The 19229-nt window shown below is 37.4% G+C and overlaps 1 protein-coding gene and 1 pseudogene across 1 annotated transcript; one reads left to right on the forward strand and one right to left on the reverse strand.

Moving 5' to 3' along the window:
• Positions 1-7708: 7708 nt before the first annotated feature.
• Positions 7709-8668, reverse strand: Or56b1 (olfactory receptor family 56 subfamily B member 1). Its single transcript, XM_021168661.2, has one exon. It carries the CDS (start codon positions 8666-8668, stop codon positions 7709-7711), a length of 960 nt encoding a protein of 319 aa, XP_021024320.1.
• A 1052-nt stretch (positions 8669-9720) lies between these two features.
• Positions 9721-10435, forward strand: LOC110298018 (5-azacytidine-induced protein 2 pseudogene; annotated as a pseudogene).
• Positions 10436-19229: the final 8794 nt, after the last annotated feature.

Below are 19229 nucleotides of genomic sequence, written 5' to 3' on the forward strand. Positions count from 1 at the left end.
ATAAGCTTTGGCAGGGCAACAGAGAAGTACATCTAATTGCTTGCTTAGGTGAGTCCTGGTAAAATCCTTGTACATACACTACCTTTACAAGGCACTGAAAACTAGACTGTGTTAAATGTATTCTTCAACATTCCTGGAAAGCTCACCAAGCTTCCCCTGACTATAGCTTCTCTCTCGAAGCACTAACCTACTGGATGGGCCAGGTTTCATTGACAGAACTCAATGAAAAATGAATAAAGTTTGAGGATTTTAACTCAATTTATCGACTGTAATTTTAAGTTTTAAGTCAATATATCAACCGTAATACTTAGGATATATGTCAGTTATTGCTTTTGATTGAGTACATATGTATGCATATGTAAATGTGTGCATACTGATATAGATATTTGTATATATTAATATACATAGGGATATATTATGTATGTATGTATGTATGTATGTATGTATGTATGTATGAAATACAAAGTCCCTGTTTTTCAAATACTTCTTTCTTCCTGAAAGGATAGAGATATTTCTCATAAAGTCATGAATATAATGAACTTTTATCATATAGGGTTCTCAATAGAATCTTATTAGGCTACCTAGGCTTCTCTAGCCAAGACACTGTTATAATTATTTCACAGCAGAACAATTAACTGTCCCATTTCCTTCAAGGCAGGCTTAAAGATCATGTAGTCCAGAAAGAGAGCTAACTCCCTGAAACACATTTAAGAAAATTCATATATTTCCCTAGAAAAAATCATATAAAAACTATCAAATTTTATTTTTAAGTTTTCTCCAATTGCAAGTATAATAAAATCAAATATTTCTCTAATTTTTAAGGAGTATATTAAATAAAAATAATTCAAAGAAACAGTATGTGTATATTTAATGTTTTGTTAGCTGAGTTGACTTATAAGGAATGCAGAGTAAACATATTTTTTATTCTCACTTTTCCCTGTCCAGGAGGCAAGAAAACACATTCTTTCTCTCAAATCATAATTTGAGAGATCATAATGATGAATTATAGTCACCAAATTCCATTCATCCACTTCAAAAACCTTTTGTACAGTATCACATTTAATAACCTATTAGGTGACACCATCTTAAAAATAGGTGCTGGAGAATATTACCAAGACCCAAAACTGTTCAAAAGACACTGGATATGTCACTACAGGCTGTCCAACCCCTGTGATGCAACTTAATTGCAACTTATATCCCTAAGGCTCAGGAAAAATAATGGAAAATTGGGTGGGAAGATTGTAAAAACCAGAGGGTCAGGACATCTTCTGCTATATAGTACTTTTTAGACACAAGGAGCTGAACATATGAAACCCTAAGAGTATGGTTGCCTAAAACAGGTATGTATGTATGTATGTACGCATATGTATTTGTATGTAGCAATAACTAAAGAAGACTTTTTGAACTTGAGATGAAATGAGACATGGAAGGATATGGAAAGGAGTAAAAATGATGTAAATAGAGTATAATGTATGAAATTCTTAAATGAGTAAAAGTTACTTAAAACTCTAATTGGGACAAGGCTTATTTGGAAAAATGCTTACCATGCAATCATAAGAATCCTATGATCCTTGGGACTAATGTAAAATAGTCAGGAGTGGTGGCATGAACCTGTAATCCCACCATTCAGAAGCTGGAAACAAGAGGATCCCTGTGACTCACTGCCCAGCTAGCCTAGTCTAATTGCTACACCCATAGATCACCACATCTCTCAACTCTCATCAAATAAGCGTGTTGCAGTAGGCGGAAACTAACACAGGTGTTTAACTGGTCACTAAACGGGGAAATAGAAACTGTGGAGTGCTCACCCTAATTTCCAATGAATGGAAAGTGTCTATACATGCTTATGTTCACTCACAAGGCTCAGGGATTTTCATGGATGATTGTACAGAAAGATTGGTAGATAAGGTGGATAAGACCAACAAAACTGTTTTAGGCATGCTGCAGGGCAGATATACATAAGAATTCATGGGAATTGCGACACCACAGATAACACTTATGCAAACTCAAATCAGACAAAATACCAGCATGAATGGGGGAGATGGGCAGAGAATCACACCTCATGCTGAGGAGCTATTTGTGGGCTTGTGGGAGAGTCAGATTATTTCTTTACTTTTAAAAGATTTGTTTATTTATTATATGTAAGTACACTGTTACTGTCTTCAGAATATGGCATCAGATCTCATTATGGATGGTTGTGAGTCACCATGTGGTAGCTGTTGGGATTTGAACTCAGAACTTTCAGAAGAGCAGTCAGTGCTCTTTACTTCTGAGCCATCTCTCCAGCTCTGAGAGAGTCAGAGTCTTTAAATTGATAGGTCCACTACACTTCAACAGCAGGGAAGGCTACATTCCTAAGAGTAGTTGGGCAGCATGAATACTTTTGTATGAAGAGAGAGAGAGAGAGAGAGAGAGAGAGAGAGAGAGAGAGAGAGAGAGAGAGAATAACAAAGTTGGGTGGGAAGGGAGTTGAAGGTGGAAGGGGTAGATCTGAGACCCTTTGAGGAAAATGTTGGATATTATCAAAATTAAAGACCACTAATGGAGTACTACTCAGCTATTAAAAAGAATGAATTTATGAAATTCCTAGGCAAATGGATAGACGTGGAAGGCATCATCCTGAGTGAGGTAACCCAATCACAAAAGAACTCACATGATATGTACTCACTGATAAGTGGATATTAGCCTAGAAACTTAGAATACCCAAGATACAAGATACAATCTGCAAAACACATGAAACTCAAGAAGAACAAAGACCAAAATGTGGACACTTTGCCCCTTCTTAGAATTGGGAACAAAACACCCATGGAAGGAGTTACAGAGACAAAGTTTGGAGCTGAGACAAAAGGATGGACCATCTAGAGACTGCCATATCCAGGGATCCATCCCATAATTAGCCTCCAAACGATGACACCATTGCATACACTAGCAAGATTTTGCTGAAAGGACCCAGATATAGGTGTCTCTTGTGAGGCTATGCCAGGGCCTAGCAAACACAGAAGTGGATGCTCACAGTCACCTATTGGATGGATCACAGGGCTCCCAGTGGAGGAGCTAGAGAAAGTACCCAAGGAGCTGAAGTGGTCTGCAACCCTATAGGTGGAACAGCAATATGAACTAACCAGTACCTCCCCATGTGATTGTTGGCTTTCTATTATTTATATTGTTATTAAATATCAGCCTTAGTTCGTGGTGATCTGATAGGATTCATGGGATAAATTCGGTCTTGCAAACTTTATATGCCTCAGTACAGGGGAAGGGCCAAGAAATGGGGGGGGGAGGGAGCGGGAGGGGAGGGTATGGGGGGACTTTTGGGATAGCATTAGAAATGTAAATGAAGAAAACACCTAAAAAAAGTGAATTAGATTAATATGATTTCATATTGCCATCCATCATGCCAGCTGCTTTATGTGTTCACTTGGTACTTCTCATTTTAGTTGTTTTTAGCAATGTTATCTATTTGTGATTAAAAGTTTTCCCAGGTTTAAAAAAAAACCACTAGATAAAAGAAAATTGAAATTACCTCCTAAATCTTATCAGACCATTGTAAATTAAAACTGAATACCAACAACTGAACAAGCAACCAGACAGCATGCAGGATTTGAACCTATGCCCCCTACACATTTGCGATGTGTGTTTGGTCTTCATGTGGCTTCTCTAACAGTTCAAAAGGAAGCTGTCTCTGGCTCTGCCTGCAACTGGATTCCCATCTCCTACCTGGACTGCCTAGTTGGGCCACAGTGGGAAAGGATGTGCTTAGCTTTGCTGGGGCCTTGCACTATCTTTACAACATAGGCTTTTCATACTGCTACACAGGAAATTATTGATTTATTTTGCTTTTTTGGACTCATAATTCTCAATATATAGATATACAATTGTTTTATTATCTGATATTTTCTTTATTTACATTTCAAATGTTATCCCCTTTCCTAGTTTCATCTCTGTAAATCTCCTCCCCCCTCCCCTGTCCCCCTGTTCCCAAACCCACCCACTCCCTCTTCCTGACCCTGGCATTCCCCTATACTGGGGCATAGAACTTTCACAAGACCAAGGGCCTCTCCTCCCATTGATGACCGACTAGGCCATCCTCTGTTACATATGTAGCTAGAACCATGAGTCCCACTATGTGTTTTCTTTGATTGGTGGTTTAGTCCCTGGGAGCTCTGGGGTTACTGGTTACTTCATATTGTTGTTTCTCCTATAGGACTACAAACCCCTTCACATCCTTGGGTACTTTCTCTAGCTCCTTCATAAGGGACCCTGTGCTCCATCCAACAGATGACTGTGAGCATCCACTTCTGTATTTGCCAGGCACTGGCAGAGCCTCTCAGGAGACAGCTATATCAGGCTCCTGTCAGCAAAAAAAGATTAGGTATGCTGTGGCTTCATTTTCATTAAACTCTAAAAAGGCTTTAATTTCTTTCTTTATTTCTTTCTTGACCAAGGTATCATTGAGTAGAGTGTTATTCAGCTTCCATGTGATTGTTGGCTTTCTATTATTTATATTGTTATTAAATATCAGCCTTAGTTCGTGGTGATCTGATAGGATTCATGGGATAATTTCAATATTTTTGTGTCTGTTGAAGCCTGTTTTGTGACCAATTATATGGTCAATTTTGGAGAAGGTACCATGAGATGCTGAGAGGAAGGTATCTCCTTTTGTTTTATGATAAAATGTTCAGTAGATATCTGTTAAATCCATTTCTTTCATAACTTCTGTTAGTTTCAATGTGTCTTTGTTTAGTTTCTGTTTCCAGGATCTGTCCATTGATGAGAGGTGTTGAAGTCTCCCATTATTACTGTGTGGGGTACAATGTGTGCTTTGAGCTTTACTATAGTTTCGTTAATGAATGTGGCTGCCCTTGCATTTGGGGCATAGATATTCAGAATTGAGAGTTCATCTTGGAAGATTTTACCTTCGATGAGTATGAAGTTCCCCTCCTTGTCGTTTTTGATAACTTTGGGTTGGAAGTTGATTTTATTCGATATAAGAATGGCTACTCCATCTTATTTCTTCAGACCATTTGCTTGGAAAATTGTTTTCCAGTCTTTTACTCTGAGGTAGTGTCTTTCTTTGTCCCTGAGGTGGATTTCCTGTGTGCAGCAAAATGTTGGGTCCTGTTTACATAGCCAGTCTATTAGTTTATGTCTTTTTATTTGGGAATTGAGTCCATTGATTTTAAGAGTTAGTAAGGAAAAGTAATTGTTGATTTCCTGTTGTTGTTGTTGATGATGATGTTGTTGTTAGAGTTGGGATTCTGTTCTTGAGGCTATCTTCTTTTAGGTTTGTTGAAGGTACTTTGCTGCTTTTTCTAGAGGTTAATTTCCCTCCTTGTGTTGGAGTTGTCCCTTTATTATACTTTGAAGGGCTGGACTGGTGGAAAGATATTGTGTGAATTTGGTTTTGTCATGAAATACTTTGGTTTCTCCATCTATGGTAATTGAGAGTTTTGCTGGGTATAGTAACCTGGGCTGGCATTTGTGTTCTCTTAGAATCTGTATAACCTCTGTCCAGGATCTTCTGGTTTTCATAGTCTCTGGTGAGAAGTCTGGTGTAATTCTAATAGGCCTACCTTTATATGTTACCTGACTTTTTCCCCTTACTGCTTTTAATATTCTATCTTTATTTAGTGCATTTTCATTCTGATTATTATGTGTCAGGAGGAATTTCTTTTATAGTCCAGACTATTTGGAGTTCTGTGGGCTTCTTGTATGTTCATGGGCATCTCTTTCTTTAGGTTGGGGAAGTTTTCTTCTATAATTTTGTTGAAAATATTTACTGGCCCTTTAAGTTAAAAAATCTTCATTCTCATCTATACCTATTATTCTTAGGTTTGGTCTTCTCATTGTGTCCTGGATTTCCTGGATGTTTTGAGTTAGGATCTTTTCGCATTTTGCATTTTCTTTGATTGTTGTGTCCATGTTTTCTATGGAATCTTGTTCACCTGAGATTCTCTCTTCCATCTCTTGTATTCTGTTGCTGATGCTTGCATCTATGGGTCCTGATTTCTTTCCTAGGATTTCAATCTCCAGAGTTGTCTCCCTTTGGGTTTTCTTTATTGTTTCTACTTCCATTTCTAGATTTTGGATTGTTTTGTTCAATTCCATCATCTGTTTGGTTGTGTTTTCCTGTAATTCTTTAAGGGATTTTTGTGTTTCCTGTTTAATGACTTCTACCTGTTTAGCAGTGTTTTCCTCTATTTCTTTAAGCGAGTTATTAATGCCCTTCTTAAAATCCTCTACCAGCATGATGAGATGTGATTTTAAATCCCAATCTTGCTTTGCAGGTGTGTTGGGATATCCAGGACTCACTCTGGTGGGCATACTGGGTTCTGATGATGCCAAGTGGTCTTGATTTCTGTTTACAAGATTCTTATGTTTGGTTTTCACCATCTTGTAATCTCTGGTGTTAGATGTTCTAGCTGTCTCTGGCTGGAGTTTGTTCCTCCTGTGATTCTGTTAGCCTCTGTCAGCACTCCTGGGAGTCCAACTCTCTTGAGTCCCAGTGGTCAAAGCACTCTCTACAGGCAAGTTCTCCTCTTGCACGGAAGGTGCACAGAGGTCTGGGTCTCAGCTCGGCGTCCTTGCTGAAGATGAAGGCCTGAAGGGACCCTGTCCAAGAAGGTCTGTTGCTTTTGTCAGCCGCGTGCTCTCCTGCGTGGACTGGTCTTTCTATTTCAGTATTTTAAGGAAAGGCACTAGATCTAAATATGGATGTATGTGCAAAGGCAGAGAGTAATATTCTATATTGGGGGAATATGAGGCAGCTCCACTCCTCCCAGCCCTCTCTTTCACATGCAAGTACATGAATTTCCCCAGACATACACACAAGAGAAAAACGACCATGAAGCTTAACAAACAGCACATGTTTCTTACTAATAACAGAAATTTTTATTATTTTCTTTGTCTCGATGGGAAGGTAAGTGAAAAAAGAGTCACTGGATAGACATATGTACTGTAGCAGTGGACCACCTAAGAAGGGTCGTAAGACATCCTATTGGTAATGATGTTGATGGAGGATGGAAGTGGAAGAATCAAGGATCTAAAATAAATCAAAATCTTTTTTCTTTTTCATTGTCATTGTTTCAGTTCTCCTAATTGCCCCAAGACAGAAAAGCTTGACTCACAGTACATGAAAGTCAACTCTCTAGATAGTGAGCTTCATAGAAAGATAGAGAGCAAATCTAGTGAGACAAGTGGACAGCAACTATATAAGTGGATTTACTTGTCCGAGGTGGGTAACAAAGTTATGAACCACCTAGCACTCTCTCTCAGCTGGTAAGGCTTTTCCCATTGTGTTTTCTATGTCTACCTCTGCAGCATACATTACTAAGGTGGTGCTAATTAGGCAGGCTGACTTTGCTCCTAACATAGCTAACAAAGTGTAATCATGTCCTATCATTCACACATTTGTTAATATATTGGGTTTTACTTTAAGTTATACATATAAATCACAAGTTTGGTTTGTAATACTCTTTGGATGGTCTAGTGGACAGTCTTTCCATATTCTTGAATATAGTCATTAAGCTTTTGTTAATTTTGGAATGAATGTGAAAGGAATTTTTAAATTTTTTATGATCATTTATGTAAAAAAAAATCATGAAAAGGGACGCTTTGAAGGCACTTCATTTCCCCTCCATCATATCTAGAATGCTACCATACATTTAGGAGATGCTGAAGTCCATGTACATCATGAAGAAGAGTTTTTTTATTTTTCTTGTAAGCTCCGACAAAGCACCTTTTGGAAACCCCGCTTGAGTTCTCTGGTCCTAAGTGCATACACAATAGGGTTGAGTGAAGGAGGGATGATATTGTGCATCACATTGAGCAAAACTGGGATCAAGGTGGCCTTGGTCTCTGCCAAGTGAGTTACTGAAATCACTACAACGACAGTGTAGAAGAAGAGGATGAGGATGAGGTGGGAACTACAAGTGCTCAGAGCCTTAGAAACAGCTTCAGCCGAATTGAGTCTGAGTACAGAGCGCAGAATCAAAGTATATGACAATATTATGAGACCCAGGTCACTCCCCATTCCAACCCATGCCAGGATTAACTGGCAAATGCTATTTGGCCTCCTGTCATCACATGCCAGGCTCGTGACTCCAAGGTTAGAGCACAGGCAATGATCAATTTCATTTCTTGAACAATAATTCCGCTGGGCTGCAAGCACAGGCACTGGAATGACACACAAGCCATTTCTCAGTACCATAAACAGTGTGGCTTTTAAGATCAAGGAGTTGGTAATAATTGATGAATAGCGGAGAGGATAGCAAATAGCTACATATCTGTCAAAAGCCATGCAGAGGAAGATACCGGACTCCATGCCTACAAAGCAGTGAATGGCATAGATCTGAGCAAAACACTCAGGAAGGCTAATGACCTTGGCATCAAACCAGAAGATGGCCAGGATCTTAGGCATGATGGTGGTGGCAAGGCCCATGTCCACAACAGAGAGGATACCTAAGAAAAGGTACATGGGCTGCTTCAAGGAAGGATCCTGATAGATGATGATGAGAATGAGCACGTTTGTCCCTATTGCTGAGAGGTAGAGCAAAGTCAATGGTAGGGAGAGCCAGTGCTGCCAGCTGTGAATGCCTGGGAATCCTAGCAGGATGAACTCAGACACCTGGGACTTGGAACTATTGAAGTCTTTGAGAGCTTCAGACATTTTCCTGTGAGGAAAAGAAAAGATGAGGTCTTTAATGTTTCTTTCTCTAGGCAATAGCATCATTAAATGGTGTTTATTTCTTATATTAAAGCTTTCTTTTTATTTAATAAATAGACATTTAAGAATTTCACATACTTTATAAAACCACATCTTTATTCAAAAAGCAAAACCACATAATTATTATTAAAGGCACACAGTTCTCATATTGAAACACTTAAGGGTATTAGTTAATATTATTAATTTGATGTCATAAGTCTGTTTCTTAAAAATGGAGCTGGGGTTGTAGTTCATACTGGAAAGTCAACTACGTAATGTTCAGTGTGTAAAAATGTACATACTTTGTACACAATGTCAGCAACATTTTGCTCAAAGTGAAGTTCACGTTTTTTACTCCCTGGGGAAGGTTACTTGGGGGTACTGTGACCTCATGATCAAATCATGATGAACTTCAGAATGAATTCTTATAAGCACAGCTCTGATTGTGCTGATTTTAGCAATCCAATGGTGGCAGACTGGGTAAAGAAAATGTTTTCTTTAGAACACCTCATGACCCTAAATGTTGTCTTAGTGGATTTACTCCTGCTTGGGAATACCCAAAAATCACCTTCCAGAGGATTTTTAGGCTAAGAGCTACTTTCCTGGAAGTCTTTACTAGTGTTAGGATTTCATTTATCTTTAACTCTCCATGACTTAAAGGCTGTTTGTTTTGTTTTTCCAATGAAAAGTTTCATAACTCCTGGTAAAGTAGAAGATGCAAGGTGACAAACAGCTTTGTCATTTGGTGACAAAGAGAGATATCATTTGTAAGTTGCAATGAAATTCATCAAATGCAATTTCCTGATTTTTCCAAGGTTTTCAGCAAATCCTACTGGGATGCAGACTTTCTTGGTTGCAGTTGGACTTCTTAGCCTTCTTAGTATTTTTGTTCATACTTGGATCACTGATGTAAATGAGAATCTCTGCCTTTAGTTCCCAGTGTGCACATTGCATATTATCATGTGGCAAGCTTGATCTTGAAAGACCTTGGTTCTGTAGCTTGGAATCAAGCTATCATGCACGCACTAGGGCAAGATGCTGTCTTCATTCTGAACCATCAAAAAGCCCATAAAAGAGAGGCAAAACATCATTTCCAATACATTTGGAAAATGGGTCTGTTGCTTCACATTTTGCTTTGTCACTGTGTATGAAGACATCAAGAAGCAGCTTTATGTTGAAGAAAACTCTTTCTAAAAGGAAAAAATAAAATCTTGGGGGTGGGGAGCTTATACAGTAGTACAAGAAGCAATGAATAAGACCCATAATACCTACCAAGAAATTTTCATTGGTAGAGATTTTTGGAACAATTGGATAAAATAAACAAAAACAACTCTGAATCTTTGAAATTATTAAATGCACAGCTACAATCTAAAGAAGTAGAACTTGTCCAGCTAAGAACAAAGGTGGAGACTCAGCAAGTGATGGGAAATTTGGATCCACCTTCATCAAACCAGGAGGTAGAAATGGTGAGCAGTGATTTGAAGACCCATGATTTGGAGCAAGAGCTGGAACTGATATAGACAGAATGAAAATGGTCTCAAAATTGGGCCACAAAAAGGCAAACAGTACATCTATTGCAGAAGAACAAGCTCTACAACTGGAATTTTTCAATGGTGTCTCAAAGCCATCAACACGAGGCACAGCTCAGTGCTGTCAAAGAATGGATGTTGTAGACAGTCTATTATGCAGTACTTTATGTTAATAAAGTACCAGGGAGTTCAAGAGGCTTAGCAAGAGAAGTAAACTTACAGGTCACACTTACATGGGTTGTGGGTGTGAATCAATGATAGAAAGATTTGCCATCATACATGTCTCAAGGTTTGATTCTTGCCACTTCCAAAAGAGTATTATAGTTAACAATTTGGCTTTCCAGGGAAACTCAAGAATAAATAAGAAATCTGTTTTTGCAAGATCCTTTGTTTTTCCAGGCAGTGTTATCACACAAATGCAATTAGAGTTTATGTAAGCATTTTGTCATCTCTTCAGAAACATAGAATTGAGTGAGTGCCTTGTTTTCATAGTCTTTCTTATCGATGCTTGACTTAATGTTATTCACTGATAACAACCACTAGAATTTTAGTCTGTAATTATGAATATTTAATTTTGTAAATAAACAATGCATGAATATATACATATAATATATATATTACATATATACATTATATATATACATTCAAATTTTATATATCCTTTTATCAAAAGTATTATTATAAACATATAAAGGTTCAAGAAATAAACTATGCTGAAATTTAGGGGATGAATATATTTTATTTTATAGTATACTTTAGATACTAAACATTGTATTTACTATATACTTTATATAGTGTATATAATATATCATATTATATTACTATGTTACTATATTATTATAATGTATACACATATATATTATATATAGTATACAAACACACTTGAAGATTGTGCAAGAGAATTAAGCAATGCTCAATGACCATAGCTACATTTTTATCTTAACTAGCCATCTAGTGATCTTATAAATTTTAGTTACTTGAGTCTTAGTGGATCTATAAAGACAGAATTTAGGCACACATAATAATGTTTTTTTATTGTATCAGGCACACTTAATATGAAATATATCCTCAGATCCTCAAGTGCACAGTGCATATTATATACATTATTGTACACAGATTTCAGAGGCTTTCCCTATAAAATGGAATCTTCATAACTATGGAACAAAAATCATACCCTGTATCATGGCCAAGTCACATCTATCATTCTGAAGAAGCTATGGAATATGTTCAGAATCCTGGTAAAATTAGACTCATGCACCTTCAAATTCTATTGTTTGTCATAGCCTTTATTTTCTTGGCCCATCACACGAGTGGAAAAACCAGACACACACACACACACACACACACACACACACTGTACTAAAGTTTTAAAACTTTGGTACTTTAAAGTGGGATGTTAGCAATTTAGTTATACTAAGTATAGATTTATTCTTGATACAGTAACTTTAAAGACAGAATAAAGAGATTGAAGAAAATAATTTTCCTATAGTATTACCAACAAGAAACAATTATTTGTTGTGAATATTTTTGCACTTATGTGTGTGTATATGTATGTGTGGTTGGGGCACACCACTGACACTGTTCATATGTGGAGGTTAGAATACAGCCTTCAGGAGTCAATCCTTCATTTTTGGTTTCTGGAGATCAACTTGGGGTCATCACATTACTTGCCATCACCTTTACCTATAGATCCATCTCATTAGCTCTAAGAAACAATTATTAACAACATAGTTTTTCTTCACATATTTCTCAAAGCTTCTGTATTTCAATAAGCATATAGTTACCAGTGACTCTTTATGATAAATCCAACATGACCAGTTGGATAATCTCAATGTAACCACACCATAATTTAATGAATGAAAATCGCAAAGAAGCTTAGAGATAGGCTAGTTTTACTGAGATCTTAGATGAGTATTTCTTTTTTTTTCTTTTGTCTTTTTTTTCTTTTTTTTTATTAGGTATTTATGCTCAGCATAGTATCCACACATCTTGAGAGTTTGAAACTGTAAGACGTGTTTGCACAAAAGCTGGCAATTCTCTAAGACCCTCGTTCATTCCTTCCACCTCAAATCACACAGCCTCTCATTTGATAGATTCTCATTTATTTACTTGTAAAGATATACATTTTATTTACTTACTTATTTTTATATGTGCTATTTTAAGTTTTAATATTATATGGAATTATTAAATCAAATTGATTAATGTTTCCTTCATCCAAAAATTTTTATGCATATTTTTATATATGCATATGTATCTATGCATATATTTTATAGAGATTATTTTGTTAGCAATATTGAAATGTACAGATCTCAATGTCCAGCTCTATTCAGGATTCTATGCAATTGATCTAAAAAGACAAGACTATTCCTACTGCCAACCTGAGAGCTTCCTTCCTTGTCCACCATCCTTCCTTCTTCCAGTGCAGACTATGGCAACTGCCATCCTCTTCTCTGAAAAAAATTATTTTGTACTACACCTGAGAGATATCGTTTGGTATCAGCTTCCTATGTAGGAGTTATTTCATTTAACATAATGGTCTCTGATTCTAATTGTGTTGTCACAAACTGAATAATACTATTTTCACCATTTTCATTTAAAATACTCTCCTAGTTGGTATTTCTGTTATTCAATTAAAACTAGAAGTAAGTTTGAACTAAGGAAATAAAACATTTTTTAACTTTTTAACAATGAAATTCTAAATAACATAAAATATGTTTCTTCCACCAAAAATGTTTGATAATGTAAATATTGAAAATAACATGAAGGTTGTTTTTTTTTCCTGAAAATAACTTCTGCTGTTCCATACCAGCCTGGTATTTTCTAAATTTGCTCTTAGACCTTTTCTCAAAAGCTTTACAAACCTCTGTCTCCTACTACGGTAGCAAAAAGTATTGCTTGCTTTTTGTCAGAAGTTGCAGAACAACATTAAATTTGGAACAAAAACTATATGCTGGAAGAATTAACCAATAAGACTGAACAATGTGTGATAACTTACTGTTGTTATGAGCAGAACTTCATAGCCTGGAGTCTTAGCAATGGAAAGAGTTTCCCACTGAGAAACAAAGCATTTTGATATTTTTTTTCTTTATATGAGAGGAGGATGAATTCTCATCTGAGTGTGGGACGGAAATCATGGAATCACAGACTTGTAGAATTTATAGGAAATATTACCACCTCAAGAACCTAAAGATAATAGGTCCCCATTAGAGGCATGAGGGAGAATGGCCAGTAGGGAAAGCTGAATTACTATGGTGTTAAATCCCTAAAGTGTAACAAGGAGATTAATTCAGTGATGTGTTTTCTATTAATGTAACTTGACACCTTATATAAATAGGAATAACATTTTTCTTCAGGGAACTGAAATGACCCTACAGTAGGTAGGAACTTCTTAGTCATTCTTTTTTTTCAATTTTTTATTCAATATTTTCTTCATTTATATTAAACATAAAAATTTAAAGGATTATAAAATATGTGATTAGAAAGCTTCTTTAAATAGTTTTTAAAAGAAAGAATTTATTCAAAAACAAAGTTTCTAATGTGTTTGCAAAATGTGACATGCATAAAGTGATCACTAAATACATGAATTCCATTCTCCTAAAAATTGTTTTCTAGTGAGGGCAAGGGAATATAACATTAAATGTAAAAGAAATAAAATATAGAAATGTCAATTTGTATAAATGTCTTAATGTAAAATTACTCAGTGAAACACAAAATAGACACATAGACAAGAACAATAGAAGAAAAATCCAAAACTAAACTCCACATAGCTACAGCCACTTGTGTCATGAATATATATTGGACAAAATACAGCCTCTTCAATAAATGGTTCTGAGAAAATTAAAGATCTACTTGCAGAGGAATTACACAGATCCACACTTCTTACCTTATTTAAAAAATTCAAAATGGATTAAAGACTTGGTTGAAAGACCTAAGCCCCTGAAATTTCTAGAAGAAAACCGACAAAAACACTTCAAGGTATAAACATAGGCAAGAACTTTCTCCATAGTATTCCAGCTGCTCAGGAAATGAGGCCAACAATTAAAAACTGAGACCTATGTTACACTGCAAGGACATAGGTAGAAATGGTTACTGGTGACAATAGTTTTACTACAAATGTCCACTTCTGGTTGAAACTAGTTTGTAACAGAAGAAGCAAGAGTCAAGAATTTAAAAGTAATTAGTATCAAAAATATTTTAGTATACTCAAGTAAAAATGAATGTTAATAATGCATTAGCTGTAGGACATAGCAAAACAAAGCTGAAATGAACTAGAAGCTTCCTCCCCAAAGGTTGGTATTCACAATGCCAAAAGGTGTTACAAAGGCTGCTGAGGAAGAGTTGTCATCAACTATCTTGTTTAACTGTGCACTCTGAATGCTCTTTTACAAACCTGTCAAGCAGCATGAACTCACAAATGCAGTAGTGGCATGGCTGTTTGGGGGCAAACCAACCATTTTTTGATTGACTTCAAGGCTGTCTCCACAGGAGCAAACTTATATCTGGTACTAAAGACTAGTCAAAAGCCTGTGACTGAAAAGGACATACCCTTGGTAGAGAAGCTACTGCCATTGTATTGCTACTTTGACATGTTAGGGCTGTCAAATTGTCTCCTAAATATTTATGTTTATGCTCATGGATTAGTGCCTATGTAGGTTCTGGCTAGGGAGGCTTCTTTTTGAGGTGGACAGTGGTTACTAGGGAAGTTCATATCTAGATAAGGTGCTGAGAATAAATGACCATTGAGTGTTCAGCCATGAACATGGTATCTACGTCATTTCATACAAGAATCTCAGAAGAGGGGGCCCAAAACAGTATAACAGATGGAGAAAAGGTGAAATATTGTAGAATGTTGTCTTCTGTTCAGGACATGCCCTTGTACCTGGAGCTCCTATTGACTATGATAAACTGTACAAGATTGGGCCTGTCAACCTTCCTTCATAGAGTGGGGAAAAGCTCAAGGGACCCCACTCTTCCTTAAGTGTATGGGTGGGTGCTTTGTCCAGCTGTCATCAGAGGCTTCCTCAACAACAAATAGGAGCAGGTGCAGAGACTTACAGTCAGACATTGCAGAGAGACAGAGACAGAGACAGAGTCTCCATCAGAGTCTTCCCTTTGGAGATCAGAGAACCCCTGGGAGAAAGGGAAGGAAAGATTTTAGGGGTCAGAGGAGATGTAGGATACCAGGAGAACATGGCCCACCAAATCAACAAAGCAGGGTTCACATAGGCTCACATACTGAAGTGGCAAGCATGGGTCCTCCATGAGTCTGCACCAGGCCTCTGCATATATGTTCTGGCTGTTGGCTTGGTTTTTGTGGGACTATTAACTTCGTGCTTTTGTGGAACTCCTAGCAGTGGAAATTACTCTTTTGCCTACTCTTGAGACTTTTTCTCTTCCTTTAGATTACCTTGTTCAGCTTTGATTTGGGGAGCTTTTGCCCTGTCATACTGTATCTTACTTTGTCCTGTTTGACTGTTGTCTCCTGGAAACCTGTTTTGTTCAGTTATTTCTTTTATTCTTGTTTTGGGTAATAATTGGATTTTTAATTTATTTATTAATTTACATTACAGCTTTATTGCAGCTTTCCTTCCCTTCTCTTCTCTTCACTCAGACCCTCCCTCTCAGCACCCCTTTCTCCATCTTCCCTAACTACCTCCTCAGAAAAGGGGAGGTGGGGGGAGGTTGTTCTTTTCTAAAGAGGAAATGTAGAGGGGTGGAGCAAGGGCAGCTGTGAGGAGTGGAGGGAAGGGAAACTGTAGTTGGAATTATGAGAGAAGAGTCTATGTTCAATTTTAAGAAGACTGGTGATAAGCGAAGACTGTAACTCAGTGGCAAAATGCTTGCTTGGTTAAGGAAATGTTTAATACTAAGCTTGATCTCTATCAACAGAGAGAGAGAGAGAGAGACAGAGAGAGACAGAGAGAGACAGAGAGAGAGAAAGAGAAAGAGAGAGAAAGAGAGAGAGACAGAGACAGAGACAGAGACAGGGAGACTAAAGCAAAGGCAAATTTGAGGAATGAGTTATAAAGAAAAAGTACTAGTGACCTCAAATTGTTAACCCAAGGAATAGCTATAGATGACGGGATGTGCTTCCACCAGTGTTTTCTAGGCTTTCTTGAATCATCTTGAGTGAAGTAACACAATCACAAAAGAACTCACACAATATGTATTCACTGATAAGTGGATATTAGCCCAAAACTTAGGATACCCAAGATATAAGATACAATTTGCTAAACGCATGAAACTCAAGAAGAATGAAGACCAAAGTGTGGACACTGTGCACCTTCTTAGAATTGGGAACAAAACACCCAGGGAAGGAGTTACAGAGACAAAGTTCGTAGCTGTGATGAAAGGATGGACCATTTAGAGACTGCCGTATCCAGGGATCCATCCCATAAGCAGCTTCTAAACGCTGACACCATTGCATACACTAGCAAGATTTTGCTGAAAGGACCCAAATATAGCTGTCTCTTGTGAGACGATGCCGGGGCCTAGCAAACACAGGAGTGGAGTTCACAGTCAGCTATTGGATGTATCACAGGGCTCCCAATGGAGAAGCTAGAGAAAGTACCCAAGGAGCTAAAGGGATCTGCAACCCTATTGTTGGAACAACATGATGTACTAACCAGAACCCCGGAGCTCTTGTCTCTAGCTGCATATGTATCGAAAGATGGCCTAGTCGGCCATCAATGGAAAGAGAGGCCCATTGGACTTGCAAACTTTATATGCCCCAATATAGGGGAATGCCAGGGCCAAAAGAATGGGAATGGGTGGGTAGGGAAATGGGGGGCGCTATGGGGGACTTTTGGGATAGCATTGGAAATGTAATTGAGGAAAATATGTAATAAAAATATTAAAAATCAAAAAAAAAAGAAAATAAAAGGACATAAGATGTGAATACGGCAAAAAGGGAAGGAGTAAAGGCTATAGATGTCAAGAGTTTGTATAAAAATTGGAACTTTTATTATTTATTTTATTTATTGACATTTCAAATGTCCCCCTTCCCAAATTCCACTCCACAAAACCCCCATCTCACCCCTCCTCCCCTTTGCCTCTAAGACAGTGCTCCCCCACCCACCTACTCCTGCCTCATTCCTCTAGCATCTTCCTACACTGGGGCATCAAGCCTCCACAGGACCAAGAGCCTGCCCTCCTACTGATGCAAATCAGGCAATCCTCTGCAACATATATAGCTAGAGTTTTGAAATCATTTTACTTAACGCTTGGGACAGAAATTAGTATGGATCTTAAGAATGGAGAAGGGTATGTAGAAGGTAGCTGAGTGTGATAAAAAGCATCATAATAAAACATACCAGTAGTAAAACCATAAAGACAGAGTACTGAGAATCCTGTTATAATGAGAAGTCATGAGCAAGTGGGACTGCTGATCTGTGCACTTTCGGGAGTTTATTCAGAAATGTTACAAGCCCCTAGGTCCAGAACCTGAGACACAGAGCACAGGGTAGCCTCAGGGTTAGAGAAGTGGGGTTAGGGACTTCAGGGCCAGAAAAATGCCAATTTGGAGAATAAAAAGCTTACTCAGTTGAAGAAGTACCATAATTTGAATTGTATATTTGCAGGGATTGAGGCAGAGTATTGCTATATAGCACAAGCTGGTCTTGAACTTATGATTTTACTGCCTCCATTTCTCAAGTGATGGGGTTAGAGGCCTATACCATCATACCAAGCTGTAACAGAATCCAATTCTTAAAAATATATATTAAGGTTATCTCAATTTGAGGATTAAATGCAAAACAAAAATCCATGACAGTCCATGTATTGCCTGGCCCCACCATTGACTAGTATAATGTTTCTCTTTCCCTTAAAATGGTTATTAAATTAAAATATGTACAAATAATTTTCTCTGCTGGCCTGAAAAACCAAAATGTAAATATTTATTTTCTCAAACATGTGATTTTCAATAAATAGACCTTTTTGTCTATCTCTCATGACTGATGGTTTCTGAGGACATGGAAATCTATAAATGTCAAGGAGTCTTGTGTGCCATCTACAAAGGACAACAGGATGACAGGCAGAAAATGTCGCCCATCAAAGGACTCAGTTTAAAGGTGATTATTCTTAGTGGCGTGTAACACACCAACCATTTGAAGTTACTCTTCTTGAAGACCCAAAGTCTTTGTGTATCTAGTGACCAGTTTCTAATCCTAGTTCCACTGGCGCAGTTTAGAACCTTTTACCAGGGACTGGCGAGGTGGCTTGGTGGTTAAGAGCTTTATGCTCTTGCACAGAACCTGGGCTCAGTCCCTAACACCCATATAGTGTGCTTATGACCATCTCTAACTCCATTCGCAGGGAATCTGATGCCCACTTCTATCATCCACAAACAATGCAAATAGGAGATGCACGAAAATACATGCAGATTCAACTCCCACACACATAAAAATAACACAAAAGAAACTTTTTTTAAAAAAGAACCTCTTACTACATACAGTTAGCTAAGATTGAACTTGTCCATGTTTCCTTATAAAAGAGAAATTGATTAATAAAAAAATAGCAAACTGGTTTGTTTGGGTATGTGGCTAATTTTTTTCCAAGTTCAGAAGATAGAGTCAATCACATTGCAAAATGACTCCTAGTGATAATATGTAAATAATCTGAAATATAAGTAAATATTATCATGAGTAATATCTAAGGGCATTTGGTTTTATATTGGTTCCCTAGAAGCTGGAGAGAGGGAGCTATGTGTGAAATAGGTAATGACGTTAGAAATGAAGTTCCATCCTGGCCTCTCCAGTACCCTCATCGGTACAGGTTCTAAAGGTTTTATGTTAAAGTATTCTCAGTTTGAGTTCTGTACAGCTGCTCACTCATATTGTATTTATTGGCAATTCACATCTCCCTTCCACTCTTGAGGAACTAACAGGCAATGACAGGATTTGTGGGGAAAAAAAAAAAAACCTTAAGAATTTCCTTGCTGTTCTTTAGCTGTGACTCGGTTGTCCTGTCTTCTAATCCTTCCAAATGTTGTGAATTTG

This window comes from Mus caroli, unplaced genomic scaffold (assembly GCF_978045245.1).
Source record: "Mus caroli unplaced genomic scaffold, Mus_caroli_1 scaffold_8, whole genome shotgun sequence".
Classification (NCBI taxonomy): Eukaryota; Metazoa; Chordata; class Mammalia; order Rodentia; family Muridae; genus Mus; species Mus caroli.

Coding starts and splice junctions, on each gene's coding strand:
- Or56b1 (XM_021168661.2), bottom strand. CDS start 8,668: ATGTCTGAAGCTCTCAAAGACTTCAATAGTTCCAAGTCCCAGGTGTCT.